This window comes from Macrobrachium nipponense, chromosome 43 (genome assembly GCF_015104395.2).
Source record: "Macrobrachium nipponense isolate FS-2020 chromosome 43, ASM1510439v2, whole genome shotgun sequence".
Taxonomy (NCBI): Eukaryota; Metazoa; Arthropoda; class Malacostraca; order Decapoda; family Palaemonidae; genus Macrobrachium; species Macrobrachium nipponense.
The window spans coordinates 45,157,184-45,183,743 of NC_061104.1; the positions used below are offsets into that span (position 1 = coordinate 45,157,184).

Here is a 26,560-nt window from a genome sequence, read left to right on the forward strand (position 1 = left end):
TGACAAAACTTGTTTCACACAATTGTACTTACAGGTAAAAATATTTTTTTCTTAATAGTGATAAATTTAAACTAGTATAATAGTTAAATGGTGCGCCTAGACATATGGCAGCTATCTCATCTATGAATACCTGAGGATTTGCCTACATTCACATGATTAACGGGGGTAATTTTATTAAAATATCATCAAACCACATTCAGTATACTACAGTAACATAAATAACTGATGGAAATATATACCTTTTCACAATAATATTCAGCTCTTCACTATCCCAATTACTCTTGTCACACCCCTTCACTAAAATTTGTACTAATAGTAGAAGTTTCAATGGTGAAATTTGCCGCTAGTGCACTGCGTATTGGAGCTTCTAGTCTTTGACGTAAATTCTGTTCTTCCACAACATGGCCTGTAACATAAAAACATACACATACAATCCATAATGTACAGTATACATAAACAAATTCCAAGTAACTACAAAAAATTATGAAGAACTGTAGAAATAGCACAAACAAAAGGCTAGCCTCAAAGAAATGCTAGAAATAGATAAAAAATGTAAGTCATGTTAAAGAGATTATGAAAGAGGAAGTATAAAAATCAATGTCACATGGTTATGAAAAATAATTAAGACTTCTCAATGCTAACAACCTTGCATTGTATTTGTGTAAAAAGGTGACAATTGGTGCCATGGGTAGCCTGCTGTTGCTTTGCCAACTGGTCACAAGTGATAGCAATTACCTCTTCAGAAAGGACCTACGTTTGAATGTCATTTTTTGTAATTAATTAATCTATTATTTTTCTCATCCACACATGACTTTTGTTTATGTCTCCTCTGACTGGCATCTATCTCCTCATATGCATTTTGTCTTTTTCATTTCTATGCACAATTGGTAATATACATGTGCATGGGTAGTAAATGGATGATAGGGTTATAGGCTAGTGAAAGAAACCTATTCACTCCACAGACTATATTCCCCTTTCATTTAAATGGATTTTTGGCTATGATCCCTAACGCAGACATTTTGATGTAAGAGTACTAACTAGAATAGCCATCGACATTACTTATGGCCGTCCTTGCTTTTACTATCCTCATACTGTCCTATTTGCATATAAGTTGAAAATATTGTTATAAATATACATGGTAGTGTGAAGGTGTGAAGTTTTTATATAGTTAACAGTCCACAACAATGTCCTAAGTCTTGGCACACCATTTTGCTACCATTTTATTTAGGAAATAAGTGCAAAATTACAAGTCTGTGTTTAATATCTTAATTAAATGGGAATATTTTGCTGATTTTCTATTGTCCTAACATTTCCTGCTCTATACAGTCTTCTTTTAGTTATAGTTGTTCTTACTCACTTTTTTCCTCAAATTGGATGCCCTCCGAAGGATTCCCCTTTGATCAAGAAACTGTAGAACAGATTATCATAATGATTTTCAATTATACGTGAACATTTGCATCAACATTCATCTTTTGTAGAATGCTGAATGCTTATAGTAATTTTGTAAATCAAAGTTGCAATAAAATCTTGAACTCTTGAAAAAAACAACTTACTGAAGTAAAGTCACTCAAACTACTAATGAGTGAAACAAACAAAATAAGGCATCTATCATAAAAACTGTTTAAATTTCTGCAAGTTTGCAAAGGCATTTGCTCCAGACAGACTACTTTGGTTATTTATAAAAGATAAGTTTATAATCCTTTATCCAAAATTCTGAAAACCGAAAAGCTTTTCTAAAATCTGATTTGTGTTTTTGCAGAGGGTAGAGCCATCATAAGGTATTAAGATCAATGAAATGTAATGTCATTTATGGTTCAAATTAATGGTAAAATTCATGTTTACCATTTATACTCTAGTATTATGTCTTTCCAAAACCAAAGTTTTTACCTGAAGAGAGAGAGAGAGAGAGAGAGAGAGAGAGAGAGAGAGAGAGAGAGATATGTCACATATCACTGTCATATTATTATCATATTTCAAATATAAAATATGAATGAAGTGATCTAATACTACTCTAAGATATTACCTCTTACATTTTAAAATCATCAGCTGAATGCATTTAACTGACATCGTCACTGCAATTAGTTGCTAAATGAAACATACTTTGGAGATAAATAAATTTTCAAAGCTGGGTTTAAAAATGCACCTTCGTTTATTTACAAATGCAGTAAATTCACTGAAGTAAAGAGGCTCTTTCACCGATTTTGGATACTGCTTTTGCCTCTCCCAAAATATTTTGCAGCCTGTCCATTATTCATTTCTTCAACCGCAGTAACAGTCTTATATTTAGTGGTACACTTTCTTTTACACCTTTCTTCTATATTGAGACAAGAACTAATACAAATTTATTTCATTTTCATTTATGGAAATCACCACTGGAAATTAGCAAATTTTTAACAAGTCAACAACTGTAATGCAACTATAAAAATGTATTAGTCATGGTACCTAACTGACAAATAGCCGTTTTCGATTCAGTCGCTTATGTCATTACTAGGTGCTGTTTATGCCAATGTTTTGCACACAACAGCAAATGGTTGTTAATTATAGGGAAAAGAAATGAATTCTTATACAAGCCACAAGTTTGGCAAACTTGGCTGAATATATGAAAATCAGAATTTAACCTACTGAACTGTTGCTTCAAGGTAAATTCAATTAATTATAGCTAAAATTTAACAAAGATATAATATGCAATATCAGTGGAATCTCTCAAAACTGAGACAGGTATAGGAAGCCTAGTGAAGTATAATTTACAGAAAAAGAAAATGACACGTTAATCATAGCCTCTAGTAATTACTGAAAATGCATTTTGCACTATGCATGATATATATGTGATGAAATCATGTTCTGGGACAAAATTTTAAAGATTGCATGAGACAAAAGATTGAATGATATACAAGTATATAAGTAAATTATGGTTCTTTTAGATGTTTTTTTATGAAGTAGCTAAGCCTCGGTTCTGAAATCCAAAAAAAAAAATCCAAAAACTGAAACATGGCTGGATGACCCCAAAGGTTTCAGATAAGGAATTGTGGACCTGGGTATTTTAACTTGACCATTAAGAATCAATATAACCTTATCAAAACATTTAACAATAAATATTGATTAGTAATTTTTCAAATGTTCTGAGACTGCAACTGACCTATTAAAGGCTCATTCAATAAAATTTCCATCTTCTGTACTACACAACCTGGCCTCAAAAGTACTTGCTATATAGAGACAATCAAAACTTAATACAGTGGTACCTTGAGATACGAAATTAATCCGTTTCGAGGCGGTCTTCGTATCATAAGCTTTTCATAATGAAGCTAAATTGACCTATAAACAATGAAATACTACAACAATTTGGACCATTCAATACGTAACTTGACACATACTGCCAATATACCTGTAAATAAAGTGTATTAGTGTACATGGTATACAAGAAATACTGTACGTATGTAGTAAAATGTGGAAGCTTACCTTTCGAGTGCGGACTATCTCCGAAAGTGGCGAACAGAGGGGGGGAGGGATGAACAAACGGCAGATACGTACGTACACTTAACTTTACGAAACACATAAAAAAGTGTAAGGAAAACATACATAAACTAAACTTTGCAAAACACATTAACAAAACTGTAACACTTAACTTTACAAAAAACTAAAATTAAAAATTTTTTTTTCTTTTTTTTATTTTTAAATTTTTTTAATTTTTTATACTTTACTTTTTTTTTTTCTTTTTTTTTTTTAACTTCATCACCACTTTAAACTTTCTGTTTTTTAGTATCACTTGGTTCTTCCTGCTAGTACTAAAGGCCTCTTTAAAAAATAACTATCCAAGGAAGATTGCTTCTGCCTACTTTTCACTATGTTCCTGAAACGACTCAGGCAAACGTCATCGAACTGCGCAAGCATCGGCCGAAGCCTTTAAAGAGACGTTCGACGAGAAGATGACCAAGGAAAACTACAGTTCTCAGCAATTCTTCAACTGTGAAGAGACTGGCCTTTTTTGGAAAAAAATGCCTTGTCGGACGTACATCACGGAGGAAGAGAAGAAGCTACCCGGGTATAAGCCCATGAAGACAGGCTTACGCTCGTACTTTTGTTTGTTTCGAACGCCAGTGGGGATTGCAAGGTGAAGCCCCTACTGGTCTATCAATTTCCGAGACTCCTCGAGCCTTCAAGGCCCACAAAAGTGCTTAAAGGAGAAGCTTCCAGTGATGTGGAGGGCTAATGTGAAAGCCTGGGTAATGAGGCTTTTGTTAACGGAGTGGGTAAATCTGTGTTTCGGCCCGACAGTGAAGAAATTCTTGGAAGAGAAGCGCCTCCCGCTGAAATGCCTGCTGGTGTTGGACAATGCCCCTGCTCACCATCCTGGCCTCGAGGAAGATATCCTAGCGGAGTATTCCTTCATCAAGGTTCTTTATCTTCCGCCTAACACCACCCTCTCCTCCAGCCCATGGATCGGCAAGGAGTGATATCGAACTTCAAGAGCTGTCTACGAAAACATCTTTTCAAGAGCTGTTTCAAACATCACCGATACCACAAACTCACCTTGCGTCAATTTTGGGAAGGAGAATTTCGATGTTGTGTATGCATCCGACTCATCGACCAAGCTTGGCAGGAGGTTTCGAGGCGAACCTTGAATTCCTTGTGGAGGAAACTCTGGCCAGATGTCATATCTGCCCGAGACTTCGTGGGATTTGACGTGGGCGAAGCTGGTGCTGCAGATTCAGAAACAGTTGACGATCCTGAAAACTGTTTTTGCAACTAGATCTTGATGAGATCGTTGCACTCGGCAAGTCCATGGGGCTGGTCGTCGACGAGGACGACATCAACGACCTTCTTGAGGAGCACCAAGAGGAGCTTATGACGGATGACCTGAAGGAGTTGAAGGCCATGCAACATAACGTCGTTCGAGAGGAGCTCTCTAGCAGCAGCGAGGAGGAGGAGGACGACCCAATGACAACGGCAGAAATTAAGGATGTTCTAGCTGCTTTTCATAATGTGCAATCATTTGTAGAGAAAAGACACCCCGAAAAGGCTTACACAGGTCTCGTGTTCGAGCTGGCCGCCATCCCCATGCCGCACCACCGAATGGATGCCAGTCCGTTTTACGGAATTTCTCGAACCACCCATGCGAAGCCTTGAAGTCTGGGGTTGGCGTTGATGTTCCCTTCTCCTCCGTCGTCTTCGGCCTGGGCAATCAAATCGCCGAAAAATAGCACTGGCCTTGTGTGAGATTGCCGTCTCCGTTATCGTATCGCCAGCGATTTCTTTGTTTTTTTTATCCACACAAGAAGAAGCCTTTCCATCTCGTCATGCACGTGGGTCCTCTTGCTGGACAAAATAGTGACGCCCTTGGAAGGTGTAGCTGCTTTTGATGGCATCCTTCTGCTTAAGGATGGTGCCTACTGTCGACAGATTTTGGTCGTATTCCTTGGCGATCACACTCAATCACATACCAGCTTCATACTTCTTGATAATCCCCATCTTCGTTTCCAAAGAGAGCACCTCCTCTTTCCGTGATTTCAAGTTTTCTTGGACCTATGACTACGTATATACTGTACATTATGTGTAGTATGTATACGTATGGAGTAAAGTTCTCACACAACAACGACAAAGTATACTTACGTACATACAACGAAATCACTAATGAATTAACATTAATAAACGAAATCATTAGAACGAACGAATACCGCGTGCGTACGATACAGATGATGCCGTGCAGTGGCCGAAGATGCACGCGCTATGTAGTAGATGCATGATGGGAGGGATGCTGACCAATAGGAGAGAAGGATCTCATGGCGGTGACTAGCATCAGGAACCAATGGGAGAGCGGGAGGATGGTGGTGAGTCTACTCAGTTGGCGGCGCGTGAGTTTCAAAATCGTTATCGGTGGTCCGGGCGAATCTCGGACTTTACAGCAACAACCTTTCATATCTTGAGCAATTTTCGTATGTAGAGCCGTAAAATTTTTCGTATTTGCTTTCATATCTCGAGTTTTTCGTAAGCTGAGCCTTTCGTATCTCGAGGTACCACTGTACATACTGCAGCTGCAATGCAATAACACTGTTTACATACCACTTTTTAGACTGGCATGCTCCATTGATGATATTAGCAATAAACTGTAATGTTTCTCTTCGCAGGTGTGGATAAGATGAATACAACAAGGCAGAACAGATGCTTACAAACATTTCACCACGATGACAAACCTGAAAAGGGGATTTCCTTTTTAGACCAATATTCTTTACAAAACCAAGGCTGACATTAGCCCCACACTTGTGGTCTTCAAGAATTCTTGACACATTATTCCCAAATTTAAAAAAGGTTGTCCTGAGTTCCAGGTAGATAATAACTTCATTTACTGTATAGTCTACCTAATAGCTATGAGCAATCAACAAGGTTGGGAAGCAGGATATTATGTAAATAACAGGTCTATGTGGAAAAACGCCTGTGTACCAGACACACCACTAAAAGTGACTGCCTCCTTTATCAGTTGTTGCTGTTAGTCAGAGACAAAAAGCACAGGCCATCTACGCTCACAACCTTAGACAAGTGATGGACCCAGGACTGTAGCCATGTCTGTCTACTCAACTGACACATTCAAGGGATAAGTGCACACACACAAACCGCTGCTCTTCGCTACTCTACTTTTTCCTGTCTTCAAAACTTTAGGATAAGGGATCTGTATGACTGACAGGTCTTGTAGGAATAATACTACTGGAATCACTTCATTGTCAACCTCCATCTATAGCTGCTAAATTTACTGTGTGGGTAGTAACTTTTGTGACTAAGAATGGGTACTAATAAAAAACTAGATTTTTATTTTTAATAATTGCATGCTGTGTGGGCGTCCAGTACAGTGTTGTCTGGGTCTGTCTTCTGCCATTGTTGTAGCCCCATGTGATCCCAACGGAAAACACTAGAAAGTTCGGCACCTGATGAAGCAAGATTTCATTGCAAAATAGCAGAAAGCTTCCAGTCTGGCCTGATCTGATTGAGTGATGTTCAATAAGCTAATCAGAAGCAGAAATTGCAAGAATCTTCAATATATTATGGAATCAACAATCATCAACCAAATAAGGAATCAACCTTATCAAAATGTCATCATTAGCACCGACCATTTACTAATATAATTTATTGGCTCATAAAATCAGCCTGAGGACAAAGAGAAGTATAGAGACGAGAGAATTGAGAGAGAGAGAGAGAGGGAGATGAGAGAAGACGAGAGAGAGAGAGAGAGAGAGAGAGAGAGAGAGAGAGAGAGAGAGAGAGAGAGAGAGAGAGAGAGAGAGGAGAAGCACCATACAAGTGACCCCCTTCAGACATTCTATTGTGTCAAGTCCAAGGAGACTGACAGGAATACACACATTACAAGCAGTAACACCCACATGTCTAAGTACAATGGATCCCTATCTTCACATTCTCAGCATCCGCAGACTCGCGTACGTATTCATGGATTTCTCTATGGACCCTATCAACCAATCATTCACAGGAAATTTGCATATTCACGGTCTTTTCTTATGAGAAATATCCACAAATTACTGTATTTTCCTATCAATTTCCTGTTTAAAAGCAATTTTTGTGATAAAACTAATAAAAACTAGGTTAACCATTTTAGTGGTTTTTACTTGATAGAACTAACAATATAGGCAGTTTTAAGTGTTTTTATATAAATGGGTTTATGTAATTGCAGATTCTGGCTATTTACGAGGGTTCTGGAACACATTTCCCGCAAATATCGGAGGTCCACTGTAGTTTTAACTAGACTACTGCACCACTTTTAGAATCATGGGCAGCCTATGATCAAGATTTCTAGCTTGGTAGTGTGGATAACTATCTAGATTCCAACTTGGCTAGTCTAAAGGAATTTCTTAAATGATAAGGATCGCTGGAGCAAGATAAAGTTGCTCCGTTAGACAACTAGGACAGAACAAAAAGAACTACTAAGTTTAACTAGATAGAGAGTAATGGTGAAAAGTTATGAAGTTCGGGGTTACAAGGAAGCCACAGAGCATCTTTATTACTACTAATCAAGTGTGCTGTGCTGAGGACACTATGAGCGGTACATATAAAGAAGAGCGAGTTAATTATTTTCATTATTATTACAATTATTATTTTGTAAAAAGACCTCTCTTCAAGCAAACTTCATTAAACAAATGACCATTCCATTACTATTATTTTTATGAAAATTCAAGGACAGAAATCCATATCTAGTCATAAATCTTCCATACAAGGAATAATTTTTAATCAAGAGATGGACACTGGAGCAAAGTAAAGTTAGAGATGTTCAAGAGGTAGGTGGAAAGAGACCAAAGATAATAGATAGACAATAAATAAGAAACGGAAAACAAAGCAGGTGGGGCCAATGGGACGCCACAGATAAGGGATTTTGACGTAGGAAAAATCTATTTCTGGGCTCAGCCGTGTCGCTCCGTGAAATATGTGAATCAACAGAGTGTCATATCAGAAACAATGTAACAGGTAACCCAAGGGGAGAAAGGTCATTGAAATGAGATGGATATACTGCAGAAATAAATAACTCTCAAGTGCAAAATGACTTGATTGAAAAAAATTTCTTGAATGCACTTCACATTCATGGTGATTGTCACACAAAGAACTCTTGCTTAGATACCTCAATATTTCTGTAGAAGCTTAATAGAGCCAGTCCCCAGTTATCGGCTGGGCTTCCGTTCTGGGCAGGGTGCCGATAAGCAAAAAACTGCCATTAAATGAAACTCAGCAATTTATGGCGCTTGTGGCGCCGAGATTCGTGAATGGCATCCTCTTTTAGGTATGTAACCAAAACTAGGCCCATTATGGCGCCATGAATCACCAATTTTATGGCACTAGACAAGCTGGATTGCCACTGAGTCCCCAATAACTGGGGACTGCCTGTACAGTGGTCCCCCCGTATTCCCCGTGGATTCGGTGGGGGTTGCGTACCAGACACGCCCGACCCCGTTGAACTCAGACTTTTAGAACCCTTGCGAAATGTTTGGAACCCCTATAAAAAATGCTAAAAAACAGCCTATTTTGTTAGTTAAAACTCAAGAAAAACCCACAAAAAATTTGTATACTTGGTTTTATTAATAGTTTTATCACAAAAAGTGCATTTTATGATGAAATTGATATAAAAAAACAGGAATTTATGGATATTTCTCATAGAAAAATACCGCGAATGTGCAAATTTTCCGCGAATAATGCGTGGAAACGTTCCCAAGAGAAATCCGCAAATGTGTGAGTCTGTAAATCTGGAGAATGCGAATATGGAGGTTTACTGTAGATACAACCAATGAATGACCTACAAAAGGGATTTTGACGTAGGAAAAATCTATTTCTGGGCGAGGAAGCCGTGTCGCCCAGTGAAATGTGTCCTCTTTAGCACTATTTCTAGTAAAATATTGCTATGATACCAGAGAACTGCTAAATTGGACATGTCAGAAGTCTCTGACTCGCTCACCTAAATAAAAGGTGTCGGTATAGAACTGGGGCGTTCATTTGCAAGAGTAACAATCATCAACTGACGCCCAAAACATATAGTATCACATTCATAAAAACAAACGCCCAAATCCTGCTAACCAAGTAAATGAAAGTGAAGACTGAAGATGCAAAAATATGAAGAGGTCAAGTGAGGTTGCTACTAAGTATCAATAAATGAATAAATAAATAAATGCAAAAGGCTTTTGATTCAAGGAATGTCCCACCAATCTTTTTAACTATCCATTGCTTATTCAATTATAATTTTCAGCATTCTATAGATTTTGACCTTATATAGAGGAAACTGTAAAATGTTAGGTTGTAATTTAAAAAAACAGTCATTTTTTATCACTAAAAAAAGAGCAATTTACAAACCTGATGTGCAGACCTAGGACACGCTCCTAAACAATTCAAAAGTACACGGAGAAGTCCTGTTACTGGAGACACCAATAAACTCTGCAAAGAAAGCAAATCACCAGTCAACAAAACTAGCTAACAAACTGCACACTGTCTCCCTAAGTACAAGTATGTAAGGTACCTGTGCTTTCATTTCCAGTCAGGCAACAAATTTAAGAACAATACGTACAGTGGACCCCCTATTCGTGGGGGATGCGTACCAGACTCCCTTGCAAAGACCTAGAATCCAGGAATAGGAGTTGGAACCCCTGTAAAAATGACTGTTTATACCTGGTTTTTTAAGTTTTATCACAAAAAGTGCATTTTATGATAAAATTTATAAAAAAAACCAGTAATTTGCGTATACTTCTCATAGAAAAATACTGTGAAAAGGTGAATTTCCCATGAATGATGCCCATAGAGGAATCCACGAATATGTGAGTCCGCAAATCCAGAGTCCGCGAATAAGAGGCGTTCACTGTATCTATTTTTATTGATCTTAAAATTAAAATCTCATTAAAAACCTTATCTTAAATGACACTTTTATTTTGTACATTATAAAAACTTCCTTTGTCATATTCAACATTAGGATTGAGAAAATAAGTTTTATAATCTGAGTTACAGTAGAAATTATTAATTTATTATTGTTTATTCATCAAAATGCTTTATTGCATATGTGGCATAAAAATCAAAACTAATACCAGTAGGTGGTGGAGCAAAGCAACTCAATGTAGCATTACATATACTAATTATTACTAGTTTACTGAGACCACTGCGTCAGTTTTAGGTTTTAACTAGGCTACACCAAAGGATTTAGTCTTCCATGCAAGGCGACAAGAGGAGCATCAAGGTAGCATTAAGCAAAACTACTGGACAGCTAAGTAGAAAACGACCAAAATGAACAAATTAAACATAAAAGACCGAAATAAATGCAGCTGGAGCTGAAAGCATGATGCAAGAAGCCTTTAGCACCATCTACTGCATGCTTCCTTGGAGTTAATGCACTGTGTAAAATGAGTTGATAACACAAAGCTTCAAAATCTTAAGGACTTGTAGTTACAGTGAACCCAAGTATTCTTGGGGGATGTGTTCCAGACACCCCAGCCAATAGCTAAAATCCGCGAATACTTAGAACCCCTATATAATTAAGTTTTTTAGAAACTGCCTATTTTGATAGTTCTAACACAAGAAAATCCTCTACAAATGCTTATACTTGAATATTTTAATGGTTTTACTGTATTACAAAAATAACAATTTGTCGAAAATTGTATTTTTCCTAACTATACAACCTGAGGTCCTTTAACAATAGGAATGTAACTTGCTGCAGCTGGAACCGGTCGTAAGCTTCGAACAAAGGAGTTCGGTAGTTAACTGCTTGTCCGACAGTCAGCGCACCGCGCGACTGGGAGGTGAAGATTCACTTTGCTTTAGGCCCAAGAAAAACACAGAGTGAGGGGTGGCATGAGGTGGGACTATGTGTAAAGGACCTCAAGTTTGTATAGTTAGGAAAAATACAATTTTCGACAAATTGTTATTTGTTCCGATACAAATACAAACCATTGGTCCTTTAACAATAGGAAGACTCACTTCTTGGTGGGAGGAATCTGAGTCAATGAACAGACTGTGTTCGTCCAACCTGGTTCCCTCCCTGGTCGTAAGAGCAGAGGGAGGGATCCTAGCCTCTGCCCAATGATTGGGGTATGTACCACAGGATCAATGGTCAGACCTCTGGACCCAAGTAATAAGAGGGAGGCCAGCGTACCTCTTAAAACTAGCAAGCAAGAACTTGTTCCTATTGCAAGAGGCAATATGAAGTCATGGGTTTGTCTCTAGTTGGCTTCCACTCCCCCCCCCCCCCCCCCCCCCCCCCCCCCTTGTTGGGGAAAGTGGTGGATAATCGCTCCTATCCCTAATGAAATGGGTAGGATGGGGCTCGGTTGAGTAGCTCACCTGCATTGGTCTCCTGTTCCAGCGTAGTGACGACCGCGTCCCTCTACCCACAGGTAGAGGGGAAGAAAAAGATGGGGAAGAGAAGCCAGTCACACTCTCATTCACTCATCCATTCATGCAGTCACACAAGGATGCGACGCTGTTCTGTCCGCTTGGGTGCTAGGTAAGCTACACAACTTGTTGAGCAGCCACCATGGGTCCCAAGGAAAAAGTGTCCAAAGACCTGTGGGCTATATCCCAAAGGTAGAAGGAGGTGAAGGTGGTCTGGTTGGTCCAGACCCCCGCCTTCAGGACCTGCGCCACAGAGAAGTTTTTGCGGAACGCAAGGGAAGGACCAATACCTCTGACTTCGTGGGCTCTCGGACGAAGGGTACGGATGTCGTCGCTACCATCATTCTCGTACGCCCTCCTGATCACCTCACGCAGCCAGAAAGAAAGAGTGTTCATGGACACTTCTTTCTTGGTCACCCCGGTGCTAACGAAGAGGCGTCGACGCTCAGGCCTGAGGTGCCGAGTTCTCTTCAGCTAGCGCCGTAGCGCCCTCACAGGACAAAGTAGCATCTCATCCGTATTGTTGTCGCTGAAGTCCAGTAGGGAGGGGATCGTGAATGACTCTAACCGGTCGTCAGGGACCGAAGGATTCTGAGTCTTCGCTACGAAGTTCGGGATGAAATCGAGCGTCACAGATCCCCATCCCCTGGTATGCTTGACGTCGAAGGATAAGCCATGAAGTTCCCCTACTCTCTTTGCCGATGCCAGGGCCAGCAAGATGAGGGTCCTGAGGGTCAGATCCCTGTCTGACGACTCTCGGAGTGGCTCGAAGGGTCTTCAAGTCAAACTCCTAAGGACGAGAGCCACATCCCACCCCGGGGGCCTGAGTTCCCTGGGTGGGCAAGACCTCTCAAAGCTCCTCATTAGCAAGGAGATCTCGAACGAGTTCGAGATACCCAATCCCCTCAGTTTCAGGACTAGGGCCAGGGCAGCCCTGTATCCTTTGACTGTGGGGACAAAGAGGAGCTTCTCTTGGCGAAGGAAGACGAAGAAATCCGCTACCTGCTGAAGAGTGGCTCTGAAAGGAGATAGATCCCGCTGTCTACGACACCAACGCTCAGAAGACAGCCCACTTTTCCCTGGTACACCAGCTGCAGAGGACTGCCTGATGTACCCAGCCATCTCTGTTGCTGCTCAGCAAGAAAAGCCTCTCGCTCGCAAGAGATGGTGGATAACAGCCAGCCGTGAAGGTGAAGGGACTGGACTGACTAGTGGTACTGTTCTACTTGTGGCTGGACGAGAAGGTTGTGCCAAGGGGGAGTATCTCTCGGTGTTCCTGCAAGAAGAGCCAGCAGGTCCGGATACCAAATTGCCTGAAGCCATTTGGGAGCCACCAGGATCATCCAGAGATTCAGGGTGACCAGCACTCGGCTGATCACCTTGCGAATCAGACAGAACGGGAGAAAGGCGTAAACAAAGAGGTTGTCCCACGGGTGTTGGAGAGCATCCTCTGCAGCTGCCCATGGGTCCTGCACAGCCGAGTAGAAAACCTGAAGTTTCCTGTTATGCCGGGTGGCGAACAGATCCACGACTGGACGCCCCCACATTTTGAAGAGCCTTTCCGCCATGTCTGGGTGTAGGGACCATACGGTCCCTATCACCTGATCTCGACGGCTGAGCTTGTCTGCTACTACATTCCTCTTGCCTGGAATGTAGCAGACTAACAGCTCTATTGAGTGAGCCACTGCCCACTCGTGCACCTGCAACGTCAACTGGTGCAACGGGAGGGATACTAGGCCCCCGTTTGTTGACGTATGCCACTACCGTGGTGTTGTCGCACATCAACACCACTGAGTGTCCCATCAGGCGGTCCTGGAACTCCTGGAGAGCGAGGAACGCTGCCTTGAGCTCCAGGACGTTGATGTGAAGGTGCTTGTCGTGATGATCCCACACTCCAGCAGCCACCAACCCTCCAGGTGTGCGCTCCATCCCTCGGGGGGGGGGGGGGGGGGGGGGGGGGGGGGGGGGGAGAGAGAGAGAGAGAGAGAGAGAGAGAGAGAGAGAGAGAGAGAGAGAGAGAGAGAGAGAGAGAGGAGAAGTGCGGAGAGGCACTCCTCTTACGAGGTTCCTGTCGTCCAGCCACCAGGCTAGGTCCTGCCTCACCTCCTCCGTGAGGGACACGGGGAAGAACGGCGGGTCTCTTGTCTGTGACCAACTCTCCTTTAGTTTCCGATGGAGAGACCGCAGGTGAAGACGCCCGTGAGGGACTAACTTCTCGAGTGACAACAGGTGGCCGATCATGACTTGCCACTGCTGAGCTGGCTGTTCCTGCAGAGACAGGAACTGGTAGGCTGCCTCCCTGAATCTGCTGATCCGCGAGTCTGCGGGGACGCCCTGCTACCGTATCGATCAGCATACCCAGGTACTTCATCCTCTGCTTGGGCTCAAGATCTGACTTCTCGAAGTTCACCACGATCCCCAGATTGCGGCAGAACTCGAGGAGTCGATCCTTGTCCCGTAGCAACTGCGAGCGGGAGCTTGCCAGGACTAACCAGTCATCGAGATGCCTCAAGAGACGTATCCCTGACGAGTGGGCCCAAGCAGACACCAGAGTGAAAGCATGAAGTCGTTCTCTCCTCGTGAACCGAGACTGGCGAACGAATCTATCACCGGGCGCCAGCCCCCCGAAGACTACTCCACCAGGAATAGACGGCTGTAGAAGCCTGGTGACCGATCCCTGACGATCTCCACAGCACCTTTGCTCAGCATGGCTTGGACTTCCTGCCGAAGTGCTACGTCCTTGGATGTTCTGGGTACGTAGGTCTGAAGGTGGACCGGGTTGGAGGTGAGGGGTGGCCAAGACTCGAAGGGTAGTAGATACCCCTCCCGAAGGACGTCTACTATTCAGGTCTCCGCTCCAAAGCGCTGCCAGTTGCCCAATGGCTCGCCAGACAACCCCCCACTTCTGGCAGCAAGTGAGGGGGAATACCGTCCCTAGCGTTTCCCACCTCTCTTCAGCTTCTTCTTCCCAGCTCCCCCTCATGAGAAGGAGGGCTGGGAGGAGGGCTGGTTATGGTCACTCCTAGAAGAAGTCGAAGGCAGAGTCTTTCCCCTGGGCCTTGACGATGCGATCGTCTTGGCCGCAGAAGAAGCGCTAAACAAGCTCTTGGGCTTGGCCGCAGTGGCTTGAGGCTGCCCAGATGCCTTCGAGACTGCCTGGTGTACTAGACGGTCACTGCCATCAGTGCACCGTCGCTCCACTGCAGCATCCACCATCTCTCTGGGGAAGAGAGAGGAGGAACTCCGCACCGGTCCGTTGCAAAGACCCATAGCCGCCTCACGCCCAGCCGCCCTGGACACTTGGGTGAGGACTGCGTCCTTACGCCAAATAACCAGGTTGGCCCACAGGTCTGCTGTCTGGTGGGCTAGGTAGGAGATGGCTCTACCTCCAGACTGGCACAGTCTCCCGAAAGTCGGGTCACCTTCAGGAGTGATATTTCCCGAAGTGGCCACGACCTTAGACACCGTGAGGGACCACAGGTCTAACCAGGAGACTGCTTGGAATGCCGCCATGGCGGTTGATTCCAAGGCGAGTGCCTCTTGCTGCGAGAACCATAAGTTCTCCGACAGGAGCTGCTGCAGAGACACCCCCGGAGTTAGCCTAGCTAGTTCCGGGTTAACCTGTTTGGGCAACAAAGGGTCCTCCGATGGCACGTAGAATCTCCTCTGTTGCAGTAGAGGCGGGGTAAGTAGGTTGGAAGACCTGCCAGACTGTAGCGAACCCTCCTGTCCGGAGACGAGAGAGTCCACCTGGCCCAGCACCGAGTCAGCCAGAGCCGACTGCGGCAGACCCACCGTCGTCTTGGGTTCCTTCTTAGGACCCCAGAACGACTCGAGCCTGGAGGTAGGCTCAGAAGGTGGGAGTGGCAATCCTTCCCAAAGGTCATTGTGCTGACGATTCAGCGCAATAACCTCTGCAAAGACCTCTGGATCTCGGGAGTGACCGCGTCTTGTGGAGTAGGACCGTCAAGTCCCTCCAACAAGAGCGCCTCCCGAGACCCTCCTCCTTCCAAAAGAGGAACTGCAACAGACCCCTCCTGGTCTCCTCCTGCCACTTGTGCATACGACCTGGTCGGTCCTAAGACGTGCCTGGCTCATAGGGCATCATGGTGGGACTGTGAGGAACGCGCTCCTCACGGTCACTCCAGATCACCTCGCTCTTCCCGGCGTAGCCCGAGGAAGTTGAAGGGATCGGAGAGGAAGACCTGACGCTCCCCCCTCACTCACCGGCAGAACCGGTGTGCTTGGGGGGCTGCAGGCGATTGCCAACCTGAGGTGACGATCGAGCTGCAGGCCTGGTCGCGCGGCTCTCCAGGGGAGAGCAGCTGGACCGAGAACAACAGCTCCGGTCCCGAGCATCAGAAGAGCTGCTGCTGGTCCCCCTACCCACCCGGTCCCGGTGGGAACGGCGGTCAGGGGACCTGCAGAGTCCGCTGTCGTGGTGGGAGCGGGGCCTGTCCTCACGAAGCGTCGAGCCGCTGGAACCGGCCGAAGCCGGTTCCGGCGACCGAGGGGACCTCTTCCTTGTCTCAACCCGCGGCCGGTCTGGGACCGTCGCGTCAACCCTGGGAGCCCGCGTATCGCTACGAGAGCGATCGCTGGCCTGGCGGGAGTCACCTGAACAACTCTCACCTGTCTTCCGCTCCGTGCCTCGGTCCTGGTGCCGAGCGAACTCGGAAGCCTGGACTTCGGCTGCACGGTCACCCGCGGGTGACCACACACTCGGTACCTCTCGCGAACGAGAGGCCGAGACGGAACCTGATGCAGCAGCAGAGCCCCTAGCATCAGGTGAGGAGGTACCGGTGTTAGCCGGTACCCCTCTGGTCCTTGACTTCTTCCTTGCAGAAGGAGGACCAGTGGAAGAACCTCCCATCCCACCGGAGTGAGACGGGCCCTTAGAAGTTCCCGAAGGAGACTTCTTAGGGGGGGAGGAGACAGCCTTCTTCTTCCTCGGCCGTGAAGCCTTGGAAGCCAAAAGGGAAGAGGCGGCAGCAGATGACGACGAAGAAGACGATGATGACACCCTCCTCTTCCTTTTCTTCTTCATCAGCTTCCTCAGGACAGTCGTCAGATCCTCCATCCAGGACGGAGCCGGGGCTATTGCCGAAGCAACACGGCCCGGCTGCACTTGTACGGAAGGACCTGCGACTGGAGCAGCAACACCACGGGCAGGAACAACGTCGGCAGGGGCTGGTCCAGGTAAGGCAGGAACGTCAGGTACGGCAGGCATGGCAGGAACAGCAGGAGGCGGGGCAGTGGCCAGTGACCTCCTGGGTACTGGTGGCAGGTCTAGGGGCGAGCTCTTTGGGCACCCGAAGTCGGGGGCTGGGGCGAGAGCGACGAACCTGGGCGGCGGTGTTACAACTCTCCTCGGAACGCTAGGGAACGGCGCCTGCACTGCAGCTGAAGGGGTCACCGTAGCAATACGCTGCATATAAACCAGGTGAGGAGAGGCGGCATACCCTGGGGTCAACACAGTGATGGTGGTGGTGGTAACCGGACCGTGCGTGACCGGAGCAGAGCCACTCGCCAGGTGATGCAACAGCCCCCGAACACTCAGTGTCCCCTGGAGACCCTACGAGCACCACACCTGGCCGAGGTCATCACCCGCGGCAGTCGCACCTGAGGCGGCAAAAGTCGGGTTAGTAGGAGGGGTTCCCCCTCACCCGGGGAGAGGGGGGTCAAGTCCCACCCCGAGCGAACGGAAGACCCCGAGTACTATTGGATGTCGGGGTACCTCGCCCTCTCCCCCATGCTCGATGGATCGGGCGAAGAGAAGGAGCGAGAAACCCCCCCCGAAGGGGAAGGAGCCATACGCAGGAGCTGAGATGGAGGGAGAAAAGACGACGACGTGTCCGTGACCAGGGGAGTAGCTGGAAAACTTTCCGATGACTCCCTGGCAGGCTTACGTCGCTTCCTCCTCCCCTTAAAGTGCGCCCACTGCTCCTCCGACCACAAAACACAAATATCACAGGGCTCGGCGCAAGAGCATTCGTGCCCCCGACACCGAGCACACAATTCATGAGGATCAACTTCCAAGAAGGAGCGGAAGGCCCCACACTTACGGCCCTCCACACCAGGGCAAATCCTGCGGCTGATGGAGGGGGCATGGGGAACTCTCCAGCTCACGAGAATCCATAGTAAATTGGTAATAATACAAAGCACATGTACTTACAGTATTGAGACACAATTCACACAAAGGCAAACCAAGGTTTGGATAAAACAAAGCATACGACGAAAGGTGGGCAGAGAGAAGTGGAGAACACGTCTGTCACCCAGCGCGGCCGAAAGCAAAGTGAATCTTCACCTCCCCGTCGCGCGGTGCGCCGACTGTCGGACAAGCAGTTAACTACCGAACTCCCTTTTTCGAAGCTTACGACCGGTTCCAGCTGCCGCAAGTTACATTCCTATTGTTAAAGGACTGATGGTTTGTATTCGTATCGGAACAAAGTACATTTAGTCATAAAATTTATATATGAAAATACATTACAGTGGAACCTCAGTTTTCATATGATTCTCTTTTCGTAGACTTTTTCCGACAAAATTTTATCTCGGGTTTCATGTTTTCTCAGATTTTTTACACTTCAGTGATTAAGGACATGTTTGCAAAGTGGAGTGATGTAAAAGATTTTGTGGAGAATTATCATCCCAACAAAGATGATGTAATCGGTGCCTCCAACATCTTTACTGACAATGCAAGGTTCCACTTTAGGCAAATTTTAAACATACGCCAGAAACAAATGTCTCTGGACAGTTTTGTTGTGCGACAGGGGTTCCATGATTCTCAAGCTGGTCCTAGTGCAAGCAGAAACCGAAGAGAAGTAACCTCAGATAGTGCCAGTAAAAAGCAAAGAGGATTCCCCTTCCAAACAATAACCTCTCCTCCTTCTCCCTTTCTCTCTATCTTCCATACACTAACAAGTCTTTTATAAAGTAAGAGTGATGTTAAATTTCATTAATCATTTACTGTATATTTATTTCTCATTGTTTTCTATATGTAAAACTGTTTATTCCCTATAAAATGCAATTTTTGTTAACATTTTTATGGGTCTGTAATGCATTAAATGTAGTATTTACATCAGTCCTTATGGGAATTATTGTATCGGTTTTCAGACCATGTGGGAGGTTCAGGAACAGATTATACATGAAAACTGAGGCTTCACTGTATTTAGCAAATATTACTTAGTGAAAAATACTGCAAATAGGCAAATTTTCTGTGAATAATGGCTAGATATGGTCCACAGAGAAACCTGTGAATAGCCAAGTCCACAAATCTTGAGATCACAAATACGGGGGTTTACTGCACTACTTGAAGTCTCAATTATTCTAATAAGTCAGTGCCAGTACAAGGAATGTCATCAACCAATCACGAGGCAATGTGCATTGACTCAGAACATATGCTGTGAATATATGCTTACCTGTCGGTTAATCAGCTTTTGTAAGGCACCCATAGCAGCAGGTATGACACCCTGACATAACAAATATTCACAGCCCAACTGATCACATGACATCACAAACATGAGCCATGCAATTTCATCTACACCATCATCAAAACTCTCTAGACCATCAATAGCTTTCCGTACAATGTCATCAACACTGACATATCTGTAAAAAGAATAAGGAACATTACCAATTGTGAATATGTTAACTAAATACCCAAATAGAATATACATATACTGTACTCTTCAATATATAAAAAATACAGATTTCTTAATTATCCAAACTAGTAATATAGCTCATTCATTCTCCAATATCTGAGAGAACCCAGACAGTGGGTAGCAAACTGCCTCAGAGACCAACTTAGATCAGGCACAAAACTTTACCTGCCTCCAACAAATTCAACCAATGCAGTATTTCATACATTAAAATAAACTTTTAGAAATAGTATTCATAAAATTAATTAAACCACAGAAACTTATACAGTACAGACAATATGACAGCAGGTGTCTGCTATACTTCCCTTTATGAACAAGTTAGTACATAAAAAAAAAAATTAACATTGTAAATAAGACTGGATTTATATTAAACAGTATAATATCTTTCATGCTTCACTTTCATAAAAATTCTCATATACACTTCATAACCTTTTATCTTTGCTTTTTTAAGTAATAGGAACCAACAGAATTACAGAAGATGAATGTTATTATTTATTCTTGACAATATATTTTATTCATACAAAGTTCAATAGTTTCTATGGATTGTCACCTCCCAATTGGTTTACAAAAAGTCACTAAAACTTCTCAAAAAATCTCCAATGAACGAACATTCATTTAAGGAGCACATTATGATACAAAATGTGGCTGTCATATTACCTCCAGTAACTTATAAAGGATATCTACTCAAGGAGTTTTAAGCCTTTTCAGGATTTTAATCTTACAACTACCAGAAATGGCTGGGATGATAGTGCAAATTATGAAATCACAACTCTGTACAAGACTTAAGGACAGTCAAATCAACTACTGGCAATTACAGGATATCTGCAACATTCAATCCAAGGGACTAATTATATTAAACAATAAATTCTATGAATAGTCTTTTTGACATTTTATTCGTACACAAACAACTGAAGTATCAAGACTGCAGTTTAGTTATGATGAGCAGGCAGCAATGCATAAACAGATTGCAAAAATGATTTTACTTACTTCAACATATCAGGAACTGTTGCATAATAATGTGTAAGGGCATACGAAGCAGACTGCACTATACGACAAATACGGGATCCCAAGAGCTCTGTAAGGTGTCCATCAACTCCAAGCAATTTCATTTCATAACACAATTCCTCGTTGTTCAAACAAAAGTTACCAAGGCACCAAGCAACAGCATCCTATCAAGAACAAATAAATATCTTCATTTTAGGGTTTCTGTTGTTACTTTAAGAAAAGCTTAAGTTTGTACTTGAACCTTTTGTTGGTTGGGTTACCTTTATACTATATATAATTTGTTTGACTTACAAGCTTATCATTTATATTTGCCAAATTTGTGATCTTCACAAATCCTAGAAGCCATTCTTGAATGTTAACTAGATAGTCTGCTGGCCTACTAGCAGTACTAGTGTGCATGTCTGTGCCATTGACCCATGGGTTCAAGTTAGGTCAAAATCTCACTTCTTGTTTTTGTTTACTGTTGGCTTGGTAAGCAGCACTTACCATGTGTAATATTGTAAAGACATTTATTTTTCAAGATTTAGATGAAGCTTCCTATTGAAAAAAAAACTATAGAAATCAGAGAAGAAAAAAAATTCTTCAAAGAACTGTCCCAGTGCTACAAGAGATACACAAAAACCTATGAAGAAAGCCAAACAACCTACAATTGAAACCAAACACAAAACTAAAGAAACTTATTGAAGACAATGACTGGATGAAAAGGCAACAGGTTTAATCATCTGGTAAAAATGTTACCAAAATGACAAATTTTCTAAGACAATTTGTATTTTTCATAGCTACAAACCTGAGGTCTTAACAATAGGATCATTTCTAGCGCCTAGCTGGATCTGGTTAAAACACAGATGAAAGCAAGAAATCTTGTGAGATATGGCAAGTCGTTCGTATATTGGGTGAAGAATGGTCAAAGACCACACACCTACCCCACTGCATCAGTCTTTCCCAACTCAGGATATCTTAACAATCAGAGGGGCAGCTAGAGGTGGGCAGTGTAATGTTAAGACCTCAGGTTTGTAGCTATGGAAAATACAAGTTGTCTTAGAAAACTTGTCATTTGTTCATACGCGAACAAACCTTCGGTCTTAACAATAAGATAGACTCATACTTGGAGGGAGGTTCAAGACATCCTAAACCAGCTGGGGGCCTACCCACCAGTCCAGCTCCAGAAGAAATAACTTCTGGAGAGGGACTGAAGCCTGTTTAGAAGCTAGATAAATTGATACCTAACCACTCAGACCCTGAGTGACATACAATGATAAATGGGAGAATCACTGTATACAGGAAACGAAAGAGAAACTTTGACTGTCCAATACCAAACCAATACACCAGGGTTTGCTACCACTCCCAACTCCTCCTTGCCAAGGAGTGGAGCATATGCTACCGAACAGAGGGTTTGATATCTGTATATTAAGCGACCACACTATCAATATGCCTATCTTACTCACCTGTATCAGACCAGTCCAGCAAATGACGTGTCTATTCCTTAACCCGCCCGAAGGAAGAAGGAAAGGTACAAGAGAAAGAAGGAGACCAGCCAACTCACTCATTCTCTCATCCATACAATCATCTTGGGTAAGATACAAAAGCGCCCTGTTAAGGGCAACTGTGAGTTACACAACCTATTGGGCAGCCACCACAAGACCCAGGGGAAAACCTATTGGGCAGCCACCACAAGACCCAGGGGAAAAGTGTCTGTAGATCTGTGGGCATCATCCTTAAGATAGAAAGTAGTGAATGTGGACTGGCGTAACCAAGTACCAGCCCTCGGCACTCTATGGACAGCCAAGTTCTTTTTGAAAGCCTGAGAGGGACCAATACCCCTAATGGTGGCGGGATCATAAAGAGCCAAGTATGCGTCTGATGGCTTTCCGTATCCAAAAAGAGATAGTATTCTTAGACACCTCTTTCTCAGTTAGTCCTGTGCTAACAAAAAGTCTGCAGCAGCCTGGTCTAAGGAGCCAAGTCCTTTTAAGATAGCAACTCAGGGCCTGGACAGGGGACAACAAAAGCTCTTGAGCATCACCACCCACAGTCATTCAGTGACGGAATGGAAAATGAAGTGAACCTGTCATCGTGCACAGAGGGATTTTGGGTCTTGGCCACGAATTCCGGGACAAACTTGAAGGACACCAACCCCCAACCCCTGGTGTGCTTCCCATCATAGCTCAGATCATGAAGCTCTCCTACCCTTTTCGAAGATGCCAAGGCCAGAAGGAAAACTGTCTTGAGCGTCAAGTTCCTGTCAGATGAGCGATGCAAAGGCTCATGTGGACCCTTAGTGAAGCTCTTGAGAACCAGGGAAACATCCCATGTCGGAGGCTTGAGCTCCCTAGGAGAACTCCATTGCTCAAACTCCTTAACTAGCAAGGGAAAGTTCCCAGGACGAGGAGATGTCGATACTTTTAAGGCGTAACACCAAACTCGGGGCTGCCCTATAGCCTCTAATGGCAGAAACGGACAAACATTTTTCATCACTGAGGAAGGTTAAAAAGTCTGCTATTCGCCGAATAGAGGTTGCAAGTGGATTGCCCATTTGCCTTGGTAAACTGCAGAGGTAGATTTTCTGAGACTGCTGGACATTTGCCCTGCTGTTCTCTGAGTAAAGCCCCTCGCTCGGGGGAGATACTTGATAGCCTCCAACTGTGAAGAGACAGGGATTCTACTGATTGGTGGAACCTTTCCGCATGTGGCTGACACAGGAGATGCTGCCAAGGGTTGAATTTCCTTCGGAACCTCTGACAACAACGACAGCAGATCTGGAAACCATTCCGCCTGAGGCCACGGAAAAATCTAGTGGCTATCCTTCACATCAGTTGTAAGATATCAGATGCAAACTTATTTATTCATAATTAAAATTTTCAGACAAAACTTATTGCCCCAAATATTTTAGTGAATGTCTTAAATGGACTGAGAAGTGATAACATCCACATCACACATTATTGAGGACAAATAATCAAATATCAAAGTAATAAAGGAATCTGGAAAATGGAAAATTTATTAAATAGATAATACTAGTGCAAACAAGAATTTGAAAAAGAACCCTCTTGATGTAATCAAGTTAGTCACCAGTAACCTAAATAAAATACCAAAAACAAATGCCTCTTGCTCAGTTCCCATTGGACTTATCCAGCCCTAAGAAAGTTATGTATTTTCACTCAATTGCCTCCTTAAACTAAATAATACTATAATAATAAATTTAGACAGTTATTATGTTTTTCTGCATTCTTTGCATTTAGGGATTGGGTCCTGTGGGTTTTTAATCAAACATCCATGGGTCATATAAGTGTGATTAATTCAAAGACAGATGTATACTTCAATGTAGTATTAAAAGTCAATGCACATATGTACATATATTTCTATTGTTACGACTACTAGTACACAATAGACCATCTTTTAAACATGTGGTATTGAAGGTGATAGCTGTATTAGCTGTATTAAGTATATAGTTATCTCTATCTATCTGAGAATTGATTTTTCAGGCTTAATGTGTTCTGTCAGTAACTTGCGATGTTTGTCATTCTTACAGAGGAAAGCAGTTGCAAACTTGAGTACAGTAGGGCCTCAAAAATTGCGGGGGATAGGGCCCAGAACCCCCCGTGATAAGTAAATACCCGTGTTATCCTGGTACCCCCCTCAAAAATTGCTTTAAACTTCCTACTTTAATAAGTAACCCACCCAAGACCACTATTTCAATGTTTATAACTGCCTACTTCAGTTCAAGCACCAAATATGTCTTCAACTATCACCTTAAACTAAATTCAAGACAGTTTAAAAGTTATTCTTTCCTATCTTCAATTTCCCCTTCATCAGATCAGCAAACAAAAGTATATTACCTAACAATTCCTTTCTATTTTCATGATTTGGCTGCTGCACCAAACTAAAAGTACATAGTATATCTATTTCGTGAATGAACATATTTATGATAAAAAAAACATGATTTACTGTAATGATTACAGCACCCAACTATAATATCATTGTATAAACAGCAAAATACAGCAATAAAAATCTATTTTTGTCTTTTGTTTACATTTAGAATCAGCTGATGGACGTTTATTACCAAAAGAATTATTTTGGAAAACAATTGTTGCTAAAAGAAACTAATTTATTAATGGAATTATATTATTATTTTTAACTTTGTACATAATAGTTTATGATATTATGATACAGTAATTCATATTTCATTGAGAGAGAGAGAGAGAGAGAGAGAGAGAGAGAGAGAGAGAGAGAGAGAGAGCAGCTTGGGAGGAGAGTAATTGTTGAATAGCTTGAGAGAGCAGCTTGGGACGAGAGTAACTTGACTAGCTTAGCTCGAGAATAACAATGAAATTTGCATTTTAAATATTTTTATGGTGATAAGAAATGAAACATCGATAGTGATAAGATATTCTCTTGTATACTGTTATAATATGTGATAATCATTGAGTCAACTATAAAAGTTGTATTGAAGCAGTTTCGTAAATCACAGAAAGAATAAAAATATGGCAACACATTTGTACCTACAAATGTCGGGCACCATCTCGTTCTTTTATTATGACAATAATAGATCAGTATTATAGTTTTTTCTGTAAGTGATGAGAGAGAGAGAGAGAGAGAGAGAGAGAGAGAAAGAGAGAGAGAGAGAGAGATTTTGCTATTTACATTCATAGTATTTGAAAATGTATAAATGAGTTTATCCTAAAAATGCATTTAGTCATGAAAAGAAGAAAACATGATATTGTTATGATACAATAAAGTTTGTTCATACTTACCTGGCAGATATATATATAGCTGTATTTTCTGAAGTCCGACAGAATTTTAAAAACTTCCGACACACGCAGTGGTCGGCCAGGTGGTTAGTACCCATTCCCGCCGCTGGGAGGCGGGTATCAGGAACCATTCCCATTTTCTATTCATAATTTTTATTTCCACTGTCCCCTGAGGGGAGGTGGGTGGGTACTTGATTATATATATCTGCCAGGTAAGTATGAACAAACTTTATTGTATCATAACAATATCATTTTGTTCATGAAACTTACCTGTCAGATATATATATAGCTGAATCCCACCTTTGGAGGTGGGAAGGGACAGAATAGAAGGATTTTGGGAAACAAATGCATGCAGATGATTTACATCTTGTTTCCACCTGTTAGCATAGCTGACTTTGTGATTACTGTCACCCAAGTCTGTTTCTGCTTTACTAGAGTTGCCAGCGAGGTAGAGACCTATAAAGCTGGTGCACTCCAGATGATCTGTCAACGGGGGCGTGACCACAATGTGACTAGACCATATTGACCATACCATGAGGGCTAAGAAGTAAAATAAATATATACGTATATATAAATATATATATCACCACCTGACCAACCTAGCCAAAGCTAAGGTGTTTTAACTAAGGCTTAAGAGTTAAGAAGTCGCCGTTGTCGGCGATTCAACAACTAAATTAAGAGCTCTTCCTAACCATTTTCTACAGGATAGGATGAGTGGTACTTCTTGCCCCCAAGATTGTGTCTGCAGACACGTATGGCCTTAGCGAGCAGCAGATCTCATATGCCATCTTCAAATCTCGCAGGGAGTGTGAAGTGAACACAGAGTTGCTTCGCTAAAACATGGTACTCAGGATGTTGCTGAGTGCCATGCTCTGTTGAAATGCTTCCGAGGCCGCGCTCACCTCGTGAGCATTCAGATAAAAAGATTTCAAATCTTTGTGCAAACACAATGAAGGAGCATTTTGAAAGAACTCCTTAACACTAAAGCCAGGTGTTCTTCGATATGGGCAACAATCTGGTCTTTTTCGGAACACTGCAGATTGCCCGATGACTTCGACTTTCTTGAGTTTTATGTAGATAAAACTTGAGAGACCCGACAGGGCACAGGACTCTCTCTGGCTCCTGCCCACTAACTTGTGCCATCCTTGCCTTCCAAGCTCCCTGGCCCAAGGACAAAACGGGTTTCCACCCTTCTTAGGCCACAACGAAGCTTAGAGAGCACAACGCCTTGTGTTCTCTAAAGCCAAAACTTGTGACGATGGCTTAAAATCTCACTAACCCTCTTTGTCGTATCTAGGGTGG

General features: G+C 43.0%; 1 protein-coding gene across 3 annotated transcripts in view; it reads right to left on the bottom strand.

Moving 5' to 3' along the window:
* The window catches only part of LOC135213708 (uncharacterized), a 107,551-nt gene that overhangs the window by 17,710 nt on the left and 63,281 nt on the right, over window positions 1–26,560 (bottom strand). For 2 of the 3 annotated variants that reach the window (XR_010314187.1, XR_010314188.1), the window contains exons 6-9: window positions 20,496–20,677; window positions 19,272–19,458; window positions 9,832–9,912; window positions 240–406 (exon numbers count right to left, since the gene is read on the bottom strand). Coding sequence is in view for 1 of the 3 variants with exons in the window: in XM_064247815.1 (XP_064103885.1) it covers window positions 368–406; window positions 9,832–9,912; window positions 19,272–19,458; window positions 20,496–20,677 (489 nt within the window). In the remaining 2 variants the exon portion in view is untranslated. Of the gene's footprint in view, window positions 1–155; window positions 407–9,831; window positions 9,913–19,271; window positions 19,459–20,495; window positions 20,678–26,560 lie in introns of those variants that run through there. The other variant, XM_064247815.1, reaches the window with a different exon arrangement.